This window comes from Ictidomys tridecemlineatus, chromosome 7 (assembly GCF_052094955.1).
Source record: "Ictidomys tridecemlineatus isolate mIctTri1 chromosome 7, mIctTri1.hap1, whole genome shotgun sequence".
Lineage (NCBI taxonomy): Eukaryota > Metazoa > Chordata > Mammalia > Rodentia > Sciuridae > Ictidomys > Ictidomys tridecemlineatus.
In genome coordinates, this window is record NC_135483.1 from 189,661,567 (window position 1) to 189,682,590 (window position 21,024).

Sequence of the window (21,024 nt, forward strand, 5' to 3'; positions counted from 1 at the left end):
TTACTTGTAAAATTGCAAAATTCTTCCATACATGTAGTCACATGTCAACTTCCATGAGGGCTTTTCCAGCATCTCTGCAGATCTGTGCCAGCCCAGAGCTTCCCGTATGCCACAGCCCTGTGACGTGGACATTTCCTTCATTCCCATCTCTGGATGGAGGCACTGAGGTTCCAAGGGGCTAAGTGACGCAATCTCAGAAGAGCTGGAGTCAGACCCCAGACTCCAATCTTTACCCCCAAGTCTTCTGGCCTCGACTGCAGCACAAGCCTCACACTGCACCAGAGGGTTCTGTACAAACATGGAAACCCACACTGGTACCCCCTGGACCAAGTAGAGGGCCAGTGCTCTTTTAAGACAAGGTATTTGCTGTCACCTTCAATTCTCTCTCCAAAGCTCACAAAAATAGGCCTTCATACATTTCTTCCTGATCTAAGCAAAACTGAAAATGTTAGGACCTTTGGAAATACTATAAGATTTTTAAATTCCAACCTTCACTGAAATTACCTGACTTAATTCCAGACAGCCTCAATATTCCTGACCTCTAATTTGGGTGAAGACATGTCAGGCCAACAGCATGTGGAAGAACCTTCCTGCCAGGGCACAGACGGAATGGGTGTCTCATTAGCATCCTGTGAATTAAACCAGGCTAAGTGTATTGGAGTACATTTGATTAAATTATAAAATAGGTTGTTCTTATGGTAGAAAATGTACATGCAAATCTATACTAACCTAAACATGAAGTCCATACTTCCCACGTTTTCACTTATTCTAGCAACTTGAAAAGGTCCTTCAGGCAAAAGTCAAATTTGGCTGTGGAGTCTGATTTTAGATACCACAATATAACTTTATATTTTAATCCCCCAAATCTACCATGCATGGAAAAATCCTAGGAGGGGTAAGCGTTGACTGCAAAATCAATGAAAATAGTTCAAGTTTGCAGAAAAGGGACCCTATTCCACGACCAACCCCCACTGTCCACAGCCCAGCCCAGCCTCCACCTCCTACGGCACCAGGGTAACCAGGGCCCTGATCACCCACGTGTTCCGCCAAAGGCTCTTTCCATTCACAACTCCGGTACCGCCTTACTCAGAAGAGTGTCTTATTGTCACTTCAGCTGGTGCTTCCATGAGCTCTAACTCACTCCTTCAATATTTTATATTCCACTGAACATTAGTGCTTCTGGCATCAATGTTTAATTTACCTAATTTATATGACTTTGTTCAACTCTATGCTGCTCAACACTGGTATTTTGCTTATGAACTCTTCATTTGCTTCAATTTTTTTCCCATTTCTTGCCAAAATATTGTGACTGCAAAAATAAGATGTGTAAAGGACAGTTCTGATGCTCTAAGTTATTAATGACCCTTGAATCCTGGGAAACTGAAATATTCCACCTTTTCCTGGGCCCGCTCTGATTCTCTGAAGACTGTCCTACTAGACTCCCCCGAGCCCTCCTCTATCTCCAGCCCTCCAAGATGCCCCTCTGCGCATATCACATAACCACCTCGGGCTGAGGTTTGAGACACAGCCCTAATTTTCTGCTCAGAAGTTGTGTGGAAACCAACTACAGTCACAGAGAATAGATGATTGTGTTCATGGCAATGGCCCAAGGAGGCTGTGGTCACCTTGCTCAGTTTATCCGTTATTGAGCAGCTACTGTATTCCAGGGAGAGCTTTCTCCTTCCCTCTGGAGCCAGCTTCTCCATCCCTTATTGACTTGGAAATATCCTGTTTAACCACAGAATCTTCATTAAACTAGACGTCCTCCTCTAACGTGAACTTGGGAGAGGACTCACGCCTGCGGCTCAATTTAACGCTGATCCTAACCTCAAACACCCATGACGTGAAGGAAGTTGAGTACTGAATGATCAGTGAGTAGCGGACATGCAGGCTGAGGCCACATTTCTTGGGATTATTCCTGAAGTACAAAGAAAAGGCAGTCCAATGGAGGAAACCAGTAACAATCCATGGAAGCCTGACAGTTGTGAGGAGCGATGTTTGTCCTGCGCCTTCCCCACAGAGGTGGTGGGTTCCTGGCCAGTTCGGGGTCAAGGCAATATTTGGGCACCATCTTCTCTGAGACTGCCTTATCTCACATTCCCTAGAAACAAACCCAGCTTCTAAAAGATATTCAGGCAAAAGATAATCTGGGACTGACATAAAGCCGGCATGACAGCTCTGAACTAACCCAGATCAGTATTAAACACAGCCCAGGTCAACTGAGTCATGTGCCTCCAGCCAGAGACAAAGCATCCTGACCACCCAGGAGCTGCTGCACCGAAGCAACTCATCAAAGTGGTGTCTGCCATTTTTTTCTTGCCCTGTAACCAAGATCTACCTCATGCACAAAAGAAGGATGCAATTGAAATTTAGTTTAGATGGAAAGTTTAAAATGTTTCTTCTAAAGACATAAAACATATCATAGAATTTTTTTTAAAAATATGGGAAGGGGAGACGAGGAAGTACTGGGGATTGAAATGGAGCCAACTATGTTTTATGCATTGGTAAATATCTCAAAACGTACCCCACTATAATGCACTAGTAAATACAAAAAAAAATACTTTGATCAATATCATTAGTCATTAGGAAAAGTTTAATCAAAACCACAATGAGATATTTTCTCACACACACTTGAGTGGCAGGAGTCAGAAATTATAAGAATTATTAGTGAGTGTGTGGAGAAATATCACTGGTGGGAATTAAAAGTGGTTCAGCCACTGTGGAAAACAGTTCAGCGGTTCCTCAAAAAGTGGACAACCATCAGCATGTGACCCAGCTTTCCACACCTAGGCACCCACCCAAAAGAACTGAACACAGGGACTCAAACACTTGTGCGCACATTCACAGCGGCACCATTCACAGCACCCAAAAGGTGGAAACAACCCAACGCCCATCAGTGGTAAATGGACAAACAAATTGAGCATCCCTAACCTGAAAATCCAAAATAGCTCAAATTGCAAAGTTTTCTGAGCAATCATAAGGTATCATAAGTGGAATATTCCACACCAGCCTTCACACTCTTGGTCTCAGTCAAAGCACACAAAACTGTTTAAAATATTGTACAAAATGATCTTTGGGCTATGCATGCAAGGTGTAAATGAAACATAAGTGAATTTCCTGTGCAGACTTGGGTTTCACCCCCTAAACAATCTCATTATACATAAGCAAATATTCCAAATTTGGAAAAGCAAATATTCCAAATTTGGAATACCAAATATTCCAAATCCAAAATTCAAAACACTTCTGGGCCCAAACATTTTGGATAAGGAATACTTGGCCTGCATATTCATACAACAGAATATTATTCAACTATGTAAAGAAATGAAGTGCTGGACATGGTACAAGCATGAATTGAAACATGGTGTTGAGTGACAGGCTGGACCCAGCAGGTCTTTCCTGAATACAATTCCATTGGCATGAAGCATCCAGTTATCCACAGAGACAGAATACAGACTGGTGTGGCCAGGCTGGGCAAAGGGAAAAGTGGGGAGTCACTGCTTAGAGCATGGGAGCTTTATTATGGGGTGATGGAAATATTTTGAAGCTAGATAGTGATTGCACAACATGGTGAATGTATTGATGCCACTAGATTGTTCACCTTAAAATGGTAATTTTATGTCATTTGAATTTCATCTCAATTTCTAAAGATTTAAAATACCTCTGCCCAGTCTTTTGTCTGGCATTTCTCGCCTCAGGGTAGGCAGTGTCCAGGTCCTGTGTCCACCGCACTCCACAGCCATCCTCACCTCTTTCAATTCCATCTCCCCCAACCTTCATGCGTTCACCCACCCGCTTTCTGCCCCACCTCCAGTGTCTGCGGCCAGTGTCTCCCTTGGGTCTGATTCCCTGTGATTCGACCTTGGCTCTGGAGGAAACAACCCTACTGGCCACCCAGTGTCCCGCTGAGGGCACCATCCCGCTCTGGCCCTCCGTCCATATCAAACTTAGCAAAAAGGCAGCCCCCCAGGTTAGGGCTCTTCCTGGTCCCTCTCAAGGGCTCCCTGCCCACAGCGATCCAGGGGGAATTCCTGGCCTCTTCTCCCAGGTGGGGTCCAAGCCCAGGTTGGAGTTCCGGAAGTGGAGTCAGGAGCAGGCCAATGTTCCCAAAGGAGACTGCTCAGTTTCCTTGTTCCCTCTCCCTATCTAGAAACGCTATCTAGTGTTTAACAAAAAGGTTGATTTTTAACCGCTTTAGAAGATGTCCAAAGTTTTAATTGGCCTGCCTTGGTTATCTCCTCTGAACAGGTTCCAGGGAGCACTGGTTTGTGGTTTGTCTCTGATCGGAGCCCTGCTGGCTTCCGATAGAGAAGGTGATGAGATAAGAATCCCTGGGTCACACCATGTGGATAACCAAAGAAGAGAGAAATTGTGCTCCATTTGTGGACAATGAATTGAAGAGCATCTGCTGTCATGTCTAACTGATGAGAATAAATAGATAATTTTAAAAAATTCAAAAAGAGTCCCTGCATGTCCCAGGGATGGCTGGACAGGCTGCCCTGGGGTGGGTGGGGCTGTGGGTGGGACCCAGGATGTGGGTGGGGAGCCCAGAGGCAGACGGAGGCCAGAGGTGGAAAGTGTGTCAGCTCCGTTCTTAGCAAAGCCACCCAGAGCTGTGACCAGGAAGCCCTCCTAAGAACCACCACAAAGGAGCCAGAACGCTCCCATGAGTTTTTAAGGCAGAATGACAGAGTACTGATGTATCCGAACAGAACTGAAGCACTCAAGCCAAGTTGGTGTGCTTAGAACAAGAGATTAAAGGTATGGAATTTTTTTTTTAAGGAAAGAAAAAAAACATTAAAAGGTCCAAAAAAAAAAGGGCTAGAAGCAAGAGTTGTGAAAGTCGAGTTTCTAGTCTTCTGGAGGGTCCGTAGGGTCGAAATTATTTTACAAAAATATTAAAACAAGCGCCCTTTACAGTGTCAGCAACGGCAGTAAAGATGCAAAAACAATCATGAGAAAGATTCCCAACACCCTCCCAAGAACCAGAGCTGGGTCTGGGCCGCAGCTGACCCTCCCAGACCTGACATTCTCAAAGGGAAATGTCAGCTTCACCTAGAACACCCCTGACGGCCAGCAAGAGTGGAAACCTCCAGACCTGTCAGCCTGGGGTGCACATCTCACACCCCAGTAGAACAGGAGATGAACATCAAATACCTCTGCAGCACGCAGAGCCCAACCACCCCTAAGCAAATACACGGAGGCAATTATTTTTCATAGGGTGCCTTTTTAAATTTTTTTTAGTTTTTAAGAATGGCTGAAAGACAAACTATGGTTTCCCAAACTTGCCTATCTGGCCAACATTTTCTCTCAAATTAACAAAGTGAGCCTGTCACTTTGAGGAAAATAACCAACAGTTTTTGTTGTCAGAGATTAAATCTGAGCTTTCAAGGATGAATTAGAAGTTTGGGAAAACTCTTATCTTCCATTAGAGGCTTGACAGATTCCCAATACCTAAAGACATTTCTGATGAGATTGATGGTGATATTAATCATAGATACGATATTTTGATATTGTATTAAAAATGTGTCAACACTTGGAAGCTCCATGTATAACTCAGTGATTCAATATTTTCCAACTCACTGATACAAGACGTTACAGAACCATGCCTGAGCAAAAAATTCGAAAAAGGACAATAGGGGATACCATAGCAGAGTGCAAAAGTTTATCAATGTGGTTTCAGATTCTACATTCCATTAACCTTTAAAAATCTACCACTTGTCAAGTTTGGAAGTATTTTCAAGAATATCCACAATTATCTGAAAGGACTTTAAAAACGTTTCTCCCTTTTCCAACTAAATATCTGTGTGAGACTCAGGTTTTTTTTTTTTTCCCCTAGCCCTCAACCAAAACAACACATTGCAACAGATTGAATGTAAAAGCAAATGCACAACTCCAGCTGTCTTCTTTTAAGCCAGACATGAAAGAGATTTGTAAAAATGAAAACAATGTCACTCTTCTCACTATTTTTTTTTCGGTTTCGGAAAATATGGTTCTTTTTCACATAGGAGGTGTTATTCATGCTAACATGGGATATGCTCATTGAATAAATTAATAACTGTAAATGCCTCAGTTTCCATCTAATACAATAACTATCAATACCTAACCCACTCAACGAAAGCTCTTCAGAGTTCTCACTCATTTCTAGAAATATAAAAGGCTTCCAAGGCCAAAAAGTCTGCAGACACCATGCCGGGCAAAGACAGACAGTTTTGCAAGTAAAACTCCTGACACCGTATTCAGTGGCACGTCGTCCAGGGAGTCTGTGACTCAGAAGACAGAAATGGGTCAAGTTCTGGAGACCAGAGCCCTGGGGCAGCTGGCAAGGCCTGTGGATCTCAACCACTGTCCTGCACTGCCTTGGGACATTGAGTCAAATACCATGGTGACCGTTATTATGACTTGGAGTTACAGCTGTCTTCATCTGTGTAAGATGACTCTGTGATGTTCCGACAATAACGAAGTCACCCAACAATGCATTTCTCCCCGCTGTCAAGTGGCCTTAACATCATGAAGAAGTCCGTCGAGCCTGCTGCCGTATGGATGCAGAAGCCCCTTACCAGACCCCACTAGTGCTTCTGTCCAGTTTTGGAAAAGTTAGGCTGTGTCCCCTAGCAGCAGCTTCCTCGGACATAGGTGACGGGTCATTCAGAAGCCACCTGACATTCTACACTTGGGAGGGTTTTTTAGACCAGGCCACAGGGGCAATTATTACAATAAACTAAAGCTCTAATCTCATATGACTCAGAAAAACAGATGAGTCCACTTCTATTTCAAGCCAAATCTGAAGCAGCCACAGAGGGCAGAAGACCTTGGTGGGGAAAGACCAGAAAGTTCCCCACTTAGAATATGAAAGAAGTACCAAAGAAGGCTGAGGAGGTCAGCAACGTGCTGGGCATCAGTGAGGGTCAAGTTCAAGGACTTCCAATGCCAGTGTTCTGAACGGAGACACCAGGAGAGCAGGGACCACGTCTGTGCCCTCACCCTTGCCAGGTTGAGATGTGACTCTGGCACATTCTTAGCGCTCACAACACTGAACCCCCAAGATGACAAGTGCAGGGACTAAGTCCCTTCCTGGGGAGTGAGCAGTGCTGACGGTCTTCAGGTGCTAACTGGGAGGGACTGCATGTTCCCCCGTGGGCACCCCGCCACCAGGCACAGCCTAGCCACTTTATAACCAGGAGCACATGCAGCTCACTGATTATGAACTGGAAAACAGGACGAAAGGAGAGGCCCTTCTGAGAAAAGACTAACAAGGACAGCAAGGCCACCACGCTTCTTCTCTTGAACAGAAGTGTTGAGTGGGAGCCCTAACACCATGTTTAAAAGGTCATGAATTAGAATCTAAGACTCACAGTTACCCGTCTTCAACACAGGGCTGAATGGGCATCTCTCGTCCTTGGGAAGCCTTAGAGTGTAGCAAGCCGCACACACTGCCCCACGGCCACGTCCCGGGATTTTCTCTTCCCCAGAATTCCTGACTTCACCTGAACCAAACTTTGCTCTAGAGAAAGAGAAGTCCAGAGGGTTTAGTCCCTGGCATAATATATACCACAGAAGATCACAGAAGAGTTGGACAGATCTCGATTCCTCCAAGGGGTCCTGGGAATAGTGGCTTCAGTACCTTGCTCCTGTCCCCGTCCCCAGGCCAGCAGCATCCACCTCACCTGCATCTCACCTCAGGACCCTCCCTAGACCTGCTGGGTCAGGTTCTGCCATTGGAAAGATCCCCCACGTGACCTGTGCGCACAGAAAAAGTTTTGAGAAATGCGGCACAAAAGGTCAAACCCAACCGGACAGAAACTTCTGTTTCTGTCCGATGCCTGGGTTTCCTTATGGTTCACAGCTGAACTTGACCTGAGACTGCTAAAGACGCCACGAAGACTGCTTTAATCCTGAGTGTCCTAAGAGAGGACATTAGGGACAGGGGGAGTAGAGGCAGTGTGGCCCAGAAGGAGGGGCCCCAGGGCAGGAGTCCAGAGCTCTCCCTTCTCCCATGTCTTCCCTGGGCCATGAATTAGCTCCTGGGCCTTAAGCAAATGGCTTAAGTCTTTTTGGGGGTGGTAAGGGAGGGATACCGGGGATTAAACTCAGGGACACTCAACCCCTGAGCCACATTTCCCAGCTCAATTTTGTATTTTATTTAGAGAGAGGGTCTCACTGAGTTGCTTAGCACCTTGCCGTCGCTGAGGCTGGCTTTGAACTCATGATCCTCCTGTCTCAGCCTCCTGAACTGCTGGGATTACAGGCCTGCACCACCGTGCCTGGCTTAAGTCTCTCTTAAACTTTGGTTTCCTAGTGTTTAAAATAAAAGAGATGGAGAGGCGACTAAAATCCCCTTTCACTCTAAATCCTGTGACCCTGAAGATGTCACAGCGATGAAGCCATCGCCTGAGGGATCTGGAAGGCCACCAGCATTCCGCACGCCTCTACGATGGTGAGCGTGGGGGACACATGCCAACCTTCCGCAGAACGTCGATGCTCAATAGAAACGTGATGAAACGCACCTCCTCTGGGAGGTAATTTTAGAATCAGCTCTTTAAATAATTTATAATAAATGATTCAAACACGTCGACATATTTTTGTGCAGGCAGCGATACGATCTTCCTTCTGTTCCATAACGTAAAAGGCAGAGATGGCTTCCTAATCACATGAGTCCCAGGAGTCATGACTCAAACACAAGCCAGGGAAATCCTAGACGGGCTTATCCTTTACCCATTAACAAACCGACAGCCGGGCTGTGCTTACCTTCACGATCTCGGGCCAATGTGTTTCTAATGCTTATTGTATTTTTATTATTCATAAAAGTGCTTTCTCTCTGAGGCAGTTTCTGCAAGTGAAGTTGGAGAGAAGACACCTCCTTCGTTAGCAGTAAGTGGATCCCCAGCACCTTCCTTTGGGGCTGAAGTCCAAAGCATCTATTCTTTGGCTCAAAAGTTTGTAATAAGCGTTGTCACCAAGGTATTCGTTCAGTCAAGAAAAGGGGTTTCAACGTCCTCTCAGAAGACTTTCTTGGAAGCGATGTGTCTCTGCTCTCCGTCACACCACTTCCCTCTGGTTCATCAGGCCTGTCCCTCCTGTCATCCACTCGGCGCCCTCCCTGCTTGTGTCTCGCTCCCTAAAGGAGAGATTTCTCCAGAGTGCTGGCAGAGCCGTGGGGATCCCTAGAAGGACCCTGGCCCATTCTGATGCTCTGACCGCTGCTGCTGTCCAGATGCCGCTCCTCCCGCCCTCTGTGGGCTCCCCCATCTGTCCTCCCATCCCATTTCTTTCTCCTAAGCCTACCGGGTCACTGTGCCTCTCCTCAAGGTCTCACGGGGGACTCTGTGTTTGCACTCATGAGGAGGCAGAATTAGCTCTCAGAGAAGGGAAAGGGAATGGTAGGACATCTATTCCTGCCTTCTGCCCATCGTCACTACCTAACCGACCGAGGGGTTCGCTGATGGTTTCAAACCAACAGGGAAATAGCATCAGAGACTCTGTGGGTGCAAATTATTCTGACCTGTTTCTTTTTGAAAGGATGAGGAGAGGCTGCTGAAGGTGTCACTTACAACGTTCCTGAGGGGTTACTAACTTTCTGGGTCCCCCCCCTCCCCGTGAGATGACCTTGGATCTGAGAGTATTTCCTGCCTTATTATTCTGTAAAACTAAACTCACTTTCTGTGCCCCTATATTCATGTACTTTCCACCTTCCTAGACCCTTCAAATATAAAATTCAAATACAGAATTCAAATACAGAATAGAAAAGCTCAGAGAACTGATTGCTATCCCGTTGTTTTCTTTTGTTTATCTTCCTCATTCAGTTTGCAGACAGTTTCTGAGCCTCTCCCATGTGAAAAGACCAGGCAGGTTGTTACCATAGATACAGAACAAGAGTCCACCATCTGAGACACCCCCCCCCCCCGAAGCCCTCCATGATCTCACATCTGCCCGGGACCTTCCTCTGGGCTCCCAAAGCAGCACATCACATTGCTCTAAACTACAGGTGACTCATCCAGCACCCTGCTCCTGAGGCCTTCCAGCTCTTTCCGGAAGTCATGGCTTCCTGGATCAAACTTGTATTCATTCCCCAAGCCTAGGGAAGTAGCAGACATAAGGCAGGTGCTCAAGAACTCTGTGATAAAGTGAATGCAAATGATAATGGACACGAAGAAATAACAACATAAATCAAAATCCATGTGTCTCATGGGAAAGGAGGTTGCTACTGGTTTTGAGGGAGCTACTTTGCTCTGAAGCAGACAGATTTTGAGCTGAACCTGAAATACCACTGGGGAGTTGGGAGGGCAGAGGGGCAGGGAGGCAGGGGCAGAGATGCAGGGAAAGAGAACAGGAAGGAGGCTAACCTTCTAGGAACAATATGAGCAAAACTACAGAGATCTCCAGGGTGCAGAGGGGTGCAGGGATTACGGCAGGGGCACTAACAACACCATCTGTGAGTAGAAAGCTGCTGCGTATGTGCTTTAGAAAGTCTGTAAGAAGCGGGCAATGATGAGGATGCCCACAGCCTTGGTTTCCAGGGTCGTTGTCCATGATGGATTTTGGAATCAGAATCACCTGCTGCCCAGCAAAAGCCATGAGAACTGGAGTGAGGGGCCCGGAAGATGATATTTCTCAAAGGGCTATTCTTAGAAAACAAAAATTTTAAAAACTCCCTTAACCTTGGGTACTGGGAATCAATCGAGTAGAAAGAGGGCAACAGGGGACTGAGAGAAGAACTGAGAGAATCTTGGAGAGGTGAGTTATGCATATGAGCTCTGCTGGACCACAGTGCCCAGATATTTGCTCCAACATTATTCTGGATGTTCTCTAGGAGATCATTTTTTAAAATATTTATTTTTTAGTTGTAGTCGAACTCAATACTTTTATTTATTTATTTTTATGTGGTGCTAAGGATTGAATCCAAGGCCTCGCATGTGCCAGGCGAGCGCTCTACCACTGAGCCACAACCCCAGCCCCTAGGAGATTTTTTTTTTTTTTAAAGAGATCCACATTTATATCAGCAGATTTTGAGGAAAGCAATTTCCCTCTATAATGTGGGTGGCCCTTAGTTGAAGACCTAAATGGCAACCTCAGAGAAGTTGCCCTCTCAAACAAAGAGGGAATTCTGCCAGCAAATGATGCTTGGATTTCATCTGCAACACTGGCTTTTCCCTGGACCTATGGCGGGTGCCCTTTGAACTCCAAATCGGAAGTCCAGCAGTTCTCCCTGAGAGTCAATCTGCCAGCTTCTCCCATCAGATTCTGGATCAAGACTCCACAATTACATAAGCCAATTCCTATACCGATCCTATTAGTTCTGTTTCTCTGGAAAATCCAGATGAATGCAACCTCTTGACCTTGAGAGATAAGGTCAATGGAATCTAATTTGGGATCTAAGAAGGCTGAATGCCACCAGCAAAGAGCCCCATGCAGATTCTCTGACACTTAACCTATAAGATAATTAAGAGATCAATCATCAACTAGGCCACAGCTGGTAAGCCCCACATTCAAAGAGGGAAATGCTGGCCCACAGTCAAGTTATCTTCCTAACAATCAACCCTTGAAACCGAAGCAGTTTTCAAAAACTAAAGCACCCCTGCCTGTGTAATAGTAAACACTTTAAAAAGACCTTTCCAGAACAGTGCAGTGTCTAAGAAAAGCAAGCTTCAGCTTTATCACAAGCCACCCATCAACCCGCAACTGTGAGACATCCCCTCACCAAAGTGCAGCTGACAGGAAAGAAATGAGTTCCATTACCAAACGAGAGTGGTGTGGAAATAACAGAATGGCTTTTATTTTGATGGATGATCTAATAAAAAGATATAAAAATGATTAGAAACAATAACATTAAATCGCCAAATACAGTCCTATTTGTTTTGTGCTATGGAGTGGATTCTTGCCTTCAGTGGATGGTGGGACTTTATAACTTCCAATTTTAGAAAACAGTAAAAAGAAACATGACGATGATGGTCTTTTATTGCCAGAAAACTGCTTCTAAGTCGCTGTAACTGCCCTGACGACAATCCAGAGGTCTCAAGGAGACAGAGAGGATGGCCTTCCGCCTCCGCCCCCACACCGCCCCTGCAGCTGACAGCTCCAGGGTGCTTCAGAGGGAACACTGTGCCCCAGGACGTGGTCTGGCAGGGGACCTGGTGACCCCAGCCTGTTGGCTTGCTTAGAGTCACCCAGGGGTAAATGCAATGGTTCAGATAAGATTGCCGGCCACTCTTTCCCTATATTCACTGAAGCTAAATGCAGAATCAACAACAGCAGAGACTCCACCCTACAGACAACCAGCACGAGGCTGAGAGGTGACAGTGGCAGAAGGAAGCTCTATCTCATAGGTGCCCGAAGCTCTTGAGAGAAGCAGGTGCCCCTGATGAAGATGCGCTTCCTATGAAATGATCTGCTAAAATTAGCATGGACACATGAGTCACTGCTTCATGCTCAGCTGGGTTTGCCAAGTTTCCTGCCAGGTGCTAAACACCTCCACTGCCTTCTCAAGGAGTCAGTTCCAAGCCAGTTCTAGGCAGGGCCTCCTGGCTAGGGCTTTCCTGCCCCTATCTGGTCAATGTCCATGAGTCAAGAGGACATGGTGACCACCTTGTCGATTAAACGTGTGCATGGCAGGACCAGCCACTGGGAAAGAAAGCTCACAGGACCCCGACCACTCTGTCATTCAGAAATTCCCGAGAGCGCCCTCTGTTCCTCCTCGGAGACACTCTGCTCATGTTGTCTTATTCAGAGGTGATCAGGCCTGGAAAGGGTCCTCAGGAGCCAGCAAGGATGTCCCTGGGGAGCCGGTGAGCCGCCTCTTGCCACCTTGGCAGGCCTGGCGCTCTTCCACCTGCTCAGTTGGCTCTCCTTGGGCCCCACTCCTGCCCTCCTGCACCTCCTTAGTGACTAGGTGCTCGTAGCTCCCACGGCTCTTCCCCCGTTATGTCCCCCTGCCCGGCTTTCTCTGGCATAGAACACTCAATACCCTTCACTTTTTTTTTTCCATAAAATGCATTGATAAATGAGGCTTCTCTTCAGGAAAGAGAGCAGACTGGTGCCAACTGGCAGAGACGGAAGCCCGCAGGATCCAAAGGACGGGCTTGGCTTGGTAAAAGCCCCTCTTGTGTGTCACCCCCTGGCACCACCACCAGTCTCCCCTCCTCCCCCAAACAGGGATATAGCTTCGCCTTTTCGTTTACATCTGTGTTCATTTTCAAAGATTTAGCAAAAATGATCATTTCCACAACTCTCTTGGGTTCCTGGCCACATTCTGCCTTTTCCAGGAAATATCTTAAGGAGAATAGTATATTTAAGCATCTGCAATATTACACCTAAGACAGGAAAATCGCGGGTTTTCCAAGATGGCAAGGGCAGCATGTGGGGAAATCTTCCTCCAGCGTTAGCCCCATTCCTTCAGCACTTGAACGTCACACACTGTTACCCAGTGTGTCCACATCACCACAGGAGGTGACACCCAAGAACCCTCACCTGGCTGCCCTTAAAGCCAACCTAAACCATATCATGCTCTTTCTGGGTCTGGGGGACTCCCTTTTGTAACATTAGCTTCAGCATAAGTAGGTGCACAGCTAGAGAGAGGAAAAGACGCCCGAGACAGCAGTAACAAGGGCCAGAGGAGAAGACGGCCCCGTGGACAGGCCTCTCACGAAGAGCACCATCTCCCTCATCAGGCAGCTTCTGGTGGAGCCTGGTGTCCAGGTACCTGAAGTGTCTTAAGGGATCGGCATCCTGATGGGGACTGGCCCCCAGGGCTATTGTGCTCCCCTGTTGTCTGACTCCTGAACCCCTATCGCCAATCAAGAACCAGGAGGCAGAAGAGGAAGCTCTGCTCAGAGCCTTGCCCTGAGCCCCATGTGACCACTGCTAGTAAAGACAATGAGGAACAGAGCCCGGAGCATCCACAGTGTCTAAGATGCTGGTCCCACGAAGACCAAGAACCGTGGGCCAGCTTCCCACCCTGCTTCTTCTCACTCCTTTTCCTACTGGCCTTTTGCTTCTGTAGCTCTGTTATCATCACCAGGAAAATGTGAAGGCCAGCAAGGACACTGTCACACTGGCAGGCAACAGTTCCAACCGCTGAAAAATAAATACTGCGCTTACCTTTTCTTTCTTCCATTTATCTCGATTCTACTACCAGGTATGATCTCTCCTCCGGATCAAAGCAAGATCCACTATTGCACAAATGTCTTGCAATTGCTTTATAAATCACAAGGAGATTTATACATCCATATGTTGCATACTGATACATGGTTGGAGCCAGAAATACGGAAGGCTCCTTCAGTGAATGCTCTTGGTCTTTCCTCTCGGGTTGCTTCACCCACCACCCTCTATGTCAACCTAGATCTACAAGCTACCGGCTGTCCCCTTACCTCTGATGGCTTCGTGGTACATTTTCCTTTTCCTGAACACTCCAAGTCATTTGCGTGGCTGTCCCCTGGCACACAGGTGCTGGTCTTCACCACCAGAGTTAAGCGCAGAGCCACAATAGATTTACTAACAGAATCATTCACAAAACCTAAAAGAAAATGGGACAATAGGAAACACAAATCTTTACCCATGGTTTACCTGTAAGACTGAATTTACTTTAAGCAGCATTCAAGTCTGATGCATAAAACACATTCAAGCAAAGGAATAAAGCACATGGCCACTGTCCATTCAGGCCGCAGATCCTGGGTGGCCACTTGGGCCAAGGGAAAGGAGCAGTGGTGGCTCAGCCATCATCTGACACCCTTGCTCTGCTCCTGCCCTTTGTCTCTCAATCCCAACTCTGTGCTCCACCTTAGAATTTTTTCTCTACTTTTGAACCTGGTCTTTTGCCAGGGAGCAACCCACCCCTTCCTCCTGTCATGCTGAATGGTCACAAATGTGGGAGATCCCCAAAGGCCCCACCCTGCATCAGCCTGCCTGAGCAGTGCTCAGTCCCCTCCCAGGTGGGTGTGCAATGCAGGTACACGTTCTATACTGGGCTTACTCATGCATGTTTAACTTGACCACCAGTCTGACCTCACCATCAATTTTATGCATCCAATAAAATACATGATTTGGGCCATCTAATAAAACAGGACTACTCACAGTGGGATACTGACTGAAATCTCATTGATATGGCGTATTTACCACTGAATAATGCATCCATTCATATGTCGTAGGTAGCAATATATATGTAATAAGTTGACAAATAAATATACTCTGTAACTGGAATGGAGATATAAATGCTCTATTTATTGTATCAATGATTAAATTATTTCAGTAAGCAAACACCTTTTCCTAATTAGAATATTCATTTATATCTGATTTTTTACTTCGAAACAAAATAAAACTCATGAATTTGACAAGATACTCAATACCCCATAATCAATGATGTTCAAGAATAAGATCAAGTCCAAGAGCCTCAATACTATGAAGCTATGTCCATAGGTATTTTTATGCCAAAAGATTTTTAGTACCAAGATGGCATCAAAAATAAGTGGGGAAAACAGGAGAGAAAATAATTTTTGGGCCAACTGAAATTAATTCCATTACCAGGTTAAAAAAAAAACTGCATTTGAATCCGTACCTCACACCATACATTAAAAATAAATCTAGATAGCTTAAAGAGCTAAACATGAAGCAAAAAAAAATTTAAACCTCCAAGTGGAAAACATAGAAAGCTATTTCACTGATCTTGGGGTAGGATATTTCTTAAATAAGATACAAAATAATAACCCATAAAAATAAATCAATTAATTTAGCTTTCTGTGAATTTAAATTGTATATAAATAGCCATAAATAAATGTGGTAGACTAGACTCAGGCTTAGAAATAAAATTTACAATGCATAAAGCCAGCAAATGATTAACTGCCAAAATATACAAGGAATTCTTTTGCCACTTGCTTTTTGAGACATTATTTGTATTTATGTAAATATTAAAACCTACATAGCAGTGATAAGTGCTTACTGCTATGTCAACATAACATACATACACAGTAAAAGTATATAAAGATGTGCGGAAAGAAACAAACCAACATCAAAAGAAGGAGAGAAGGAAACAGGGTGGGAGAGGAGGGCACCTCTGACTGTATAGATACTATTTCTCTATTAATAATATATAAAGAAAACACAAAAAAATGTATATTAAAATCTTGTGTGTAAAGTAGCCCTGTATCCATTTCTATAGTTTCATGTATATTTAAAATATTATTTAACTAAATTTTTTAATATTATTTATTATAATCAGGCATCACAACTGCAAACAGGATTTGATGGGCTAGAAAAATAGTATCCCGACACCTAGGACACACAGCCCCCAGATGATTTTGTGGTTACCTTCTCGGTCCTCTTTGAGCTCTTTTCCCCTCATTGCATCACATATGTGAGGAATCTCATTTGTTCATTAAGTACATTGCATTAAAATAGTGACAACAAACTGAATGAGAAATGAGACCCATGTTAAGTCGCCTTGTTTGCATGGCAAGTAGCAGCATCTCGTTAACTGGTGGTCACTTCAGAACATGTTGCTTCTGTTAATAAGAAATTAACAACTTTCCAAATAGCTCCAATGTCCTCAGCTTAGAAATCCTTGGGTGCTGTATATCCCCAGAGGCCATTATCATAGATTTATTCAGTAGTGCCTGACACACTAGGGTTCACTTTTCATACTTTAAATGTGAAGAAATCCCTTGAATTGAGGGATGGAGGGACCCCATGCTCTCTGGGGTCTTTGGTTTGGGATTCTGCTGTGAGGGTTCCTGGAGATCCCTTCAGCACCAGTGGGTCAGCAGGAATGGGGAAGAAGTCCTCTAGTTCCCAGCACTGCTCCCTGCAGCTGTGGGAAGTGAGGCTCTGGGTTCCACCTCCTGTTTCCTGAGCATCCAGTCAGGCCTTCTCTAAGCTAAGCCAGTCCCTCAGATGCCATACAGGGCCAGGAAGACGAGTGTCCCCTTCCCAAAGACAGACGGAGGGGCCACTGATGGAGAAAAGAAGGCCTAGCAAAGACGGCATCTCATGGGCACCAAGCAGAGGGACATAAGGGAGCAGTAGACAGGAGACCAGAGGATGGGGATGAAGCCCCAAATGGAACAAACCAGAGACTACACCCTGGTGAAGGGAGCCCGCCAAGGAGAAGCCCAAGGAGCTCAATGAGGACCTGACATGTCCACCTGTCCACACTGGCACCTGACATGTCCACCTGTCCACACTGGCACCTGACATGTCCACCTGTCCACACTGGCTGCCAGCCCCGTGCAGGTGAGTCCCCAGGCAGCCCAGGTCCTCCAGGAAAACCACCTGTGAAAGGCCACCAGTTTCCTCCCTGCTTCAATCTGCGTGGTGTGTATTCTAATGTCTCCTAAGAACCAGGTGCTAGTGAGAAAATAGAAAATCACCCACGACAAACAACTCTATTTTTAGGCTGATCTTGGGTCCCCAGGACCCCTCAACTCCCATCACTGAGGCTTTGGGACAAGACATTTACCCTGACTCTCCTTGGGCTGAAAGAAGAAGATACAGCTGTGCCTTTAACTAGCCTTGAACATACGGGAACAACTAAAGAACTGGTGCTGCATGGGCAGTGGTGAAGTCACTTCAACTAAAGCCCAATTTAAATTAAAAGCAAGAAAGAGAAGATTTATAAAAGAAAGGAGAGAAAGAGGGAAGGAGGGAAGAGAAGAACTGGGTAGAGTAAAAGGAAAAGAAAATCAAGTCCTCAGATCCATACTGAGTGAGATGAAAGAGAGGGAAATGCTAATCGGGAGAACAAGTAAAGTAACAATGGAGAAAGAAAAAAACATAGGCTTTCTGTCAAAAATATCAGGAACTCATTCATACCTTTTGTTACAAAATTTGACATTGAGTCCTTTGAACACTATCATGAATAAACTAAGTCCTAATCATATGGAGTCTGAGGGTGTGATCCTGATGATGAGGCTGAAAGACCAAGCCACTCTAAATGGACAGAGCCTGCATGCCATGAATAGACGAGCCCTGTGTCCTGGGTGGGGGCAGGGACAGTGGCCTGGTGGAGGGGACAGCAGCATAGGGTGGAGGGAGATTTGCATTCATTCATGCAAAATCGAGCAGATGTTTGTGGCGCTCCCATGGGAAAAAGCATTTAGGGTCAGTGAAGAAAGCCGAGGGGGTCAGTGGGTCAGATGGACCCCAAAGACCAGCACCTGGACGAGGTTAGAGAAGCAGATGGAGCCGGATCACAGGGGCCTCGTGAAGCTCAGCAGAGAGCTCATGCCATGGCAAGCACAATGGGAGTCCACTGAGGAGTCTGAGGCAGGGAATAACTCGTGACTTGTGTTCTTTCAAAGATCTCATGTAAGAAGAAGATCCAAGATTTTCACGAAGACTAGATGTAGGTATGAGGGAAAGTAAGAAATTCTAATATCATTTAAACAACTTCGGGGATAGTTGCAGAGGGCAAGCGGATCAAGATTCCCACGGTGAACGTCTGACATTTGAAATGGCTGTGAGACCCTCAAATGGAGCAGTCGGAGTGGTAGCTGGGCACAGGGCTCTGGTAATTAGAAACACGTTCATCTGAATATGGGTGGGATTAAAAGAACTGGGACAGGAAAAGTGCACATAGGAAAGAAGGAAAGAAAGAACCGGGCCCAGAACCAAACTTTAGTCTAAAGCCCAATATTCACAATTTAAACTTAGTTTCCCACAGATATCAGACCATCCCCATACTAGAGAAATGAACTAAAACAAACAGCGATGTGATGTTTCCATAATGGAGTTGGTAAGAAAAGACAACACTTTTGCATGACAAAGAAAAGAAAAAAAATCTACGTAGATAGATAGACACATAAACTACATGTTAGAACTTCGATAACATTAGCACTAAAGAGGGGGACTTGTTCCATAAAAAGGAAAATTGTCTCAAGGACTCTACAGAGTTCAACTCAGCATTTAGAAGCTGGGAAAGAAAGAGGGAAGGGAGGGTGGGAGGGAGAGACACCTTTCTATTTGCGACAAAACTGAGTGATTTCCCTAAGGACTTTTAAAACCGTAATGAGGGAAAAGTTTCTGCAAAGATCACCCAGGGATCTGTTAACGCCTTCAGGCAGCTCCTTATAATGACAAATAAAAACTTGGGCTTCCTTCTCTCCCCACATTTCCCCTCCCCTACTTTCCTACTCATCCACACAAATATGCATGTTCTGTCTTACCCGCAGCTCCAAGGGGTGTTCGTTAACACAGCAACAAAATGTTCCGCAATCATTACGATCCTTTTAAAACAGTGACTTTGCCAAACCCACCTCCCCCTGTGCAAATGAGAAGCCAGTGGAAGAGGGTCCAGTCATCGTCTTTGGAATCCAGTGGTCAAGCGTCAATTAAAGCACACGGGACTGGCTGCAGGCCATTAGCTGCTTAGTCTACTGCTTATCTTCTTTAATATTAATGCTAAAGAGTCTTAAATGGACTTTGTAGTTAACACCTCATTGGGATTAATAGCAAATGGGATTTGCACATCTCACTTCAGTCGTTTGGCTAATGACCATTTTCTTTCCTGTTAAAGGGAAAGCATACATGGAAAATATAAATTCCAACCCTAAATTCTTGAGCAGTGGGCTCTGGAAACAGACCAGGCCAAGTTTTCCTATTAAGACACAGACCTATTACCTATAAAAATGGCTTGCAGTCCAGGGAAGTCCCATGACTGGCACCAGATAGGCCAAAAGGCTTTCAAATATTACAGATTCCAGCTCCAGCTGAAGACCAGGGCTTTTACTTTAACCTGGGCTTCCAGAAGGCAAACACCGTGACCCCCACTTCTTGTTCCGCAGAAGCAGAGTGAACCAGCGCACCTGAGCCAATTCCTCAAGAAGGTAGGGTGAGGGTTAGCACAAAGCCTGATAAGCCGGGCAGAACACCCCTGGATTTAGAACCCAGTACTTGGGTCCTGGGAAGCAAACCCTGAGAAATAAATTGTGTTTTGACAATGTCACATCAGGGGCAAAAGAGTCCTGGAACAAATTTGAGCTAAGACCAAGCATCGGGCAGCATGCTAATAAAACGAGGCTTACTGGCTCCCCTCGGCCACAGGAACTCAGCTGCCCTCCGACCACAATTATGCAGAGCACCGTCCAGACCAGGAGGTGAAGATGCCAAGACACTATGCACAGATACAAGTAAACCTTGTTCACTGGAGAACCAGCATGGCCCCACCACCACCCACGACCTCCTGAGGATCTTTTTGCCTTTAAGAAATAAAGGTTGTTTTTTGTTTTTTGGTTTTTTTTCCATCTAAAAGATGGGGGTGGTAGTGGTGGTTGCTTGCTTACTTGCAAGCTTTGAAGCTTAAAGGGAGTAAATTGCTTTTTTGGCAATTTTTCCCATATAGGATCTCTCATTTTCTGTGGGTTCTTGAGTAAGGTATAGCCAAAAATGGTTTCTGAATTAGGAGACAGAGTGGCTCATAACAGCAAACATTTTTACCTTTGTCAGTCATTTAAATCATCAGGTAGATTACATTTAGCCAATGACTATGGAAATTAAAATTAAGTAATATCATTTGCTTTAAAGAATAAGAGTTTAAGGATAATGAAAAGAATTTCTAGAAAAAAAAAAGATAGATTGAGTTATTCTCAACAAATGTTGCTGTCATATACCGTGATCTTAACTACTACCTTCCTTGATAGCAAATTGTCAGCCTCTCCACAGCTGGCTGTCTATTCATACTGCAGAGAAAACTCTAAAGATTCAATATCAAAAGATAGGCTTAAAATTAATTAAAAAAATGTAGATGGAGAGTCTGAGACTGGCGTTCCACACATCTCCCAAGGAAAGCCCTGTTCCCATGCAGAGGGTCACCAGCCTGCAGGCTGCATTTGAGCTGTTTCTTTTCAGGAAAGTCTTCACCATGCCTTACTCCTTTGGCCATTTATACAAGACTGAATTGCTCGTCCTAAGTCAGACCCAAGAACTGTGAGAGTGATGGCCAGCTGCCAACTAGACTGATGGCCTCCATCCTCCCACATTCCTTAAGAACAGAATTAGGGTTTCTGCTAGGAAATGAGCCATGTAGCCGGAGATTAAGTTCCTCCT

The 21,024-nt window shown here is 45.3% G+C and overlaps 1 protein-coding gene across 1 annotated transcript in view; it reads right to left on the reverse strand.

The window, feature by feature from the left end:
* Window positions 1-21,024, reverse strand: part of Dner (delta/notch like EGF repeat containing) — a 296,027-nt gene that overhangs the window by 129,297 nt on the left and 145,706 nt on the right. The window contains exon 5 of the mRNA XM_021727111.3: window positions 14,361-14,506. Within this exon, the coding sequence (XP_021582786.2) occupies window positions 14,361-14,506 (146 nt within the window). The remainder of the gene's footprint in view (window positions 1-14,360; window positions 14,507-21,024) is intronic.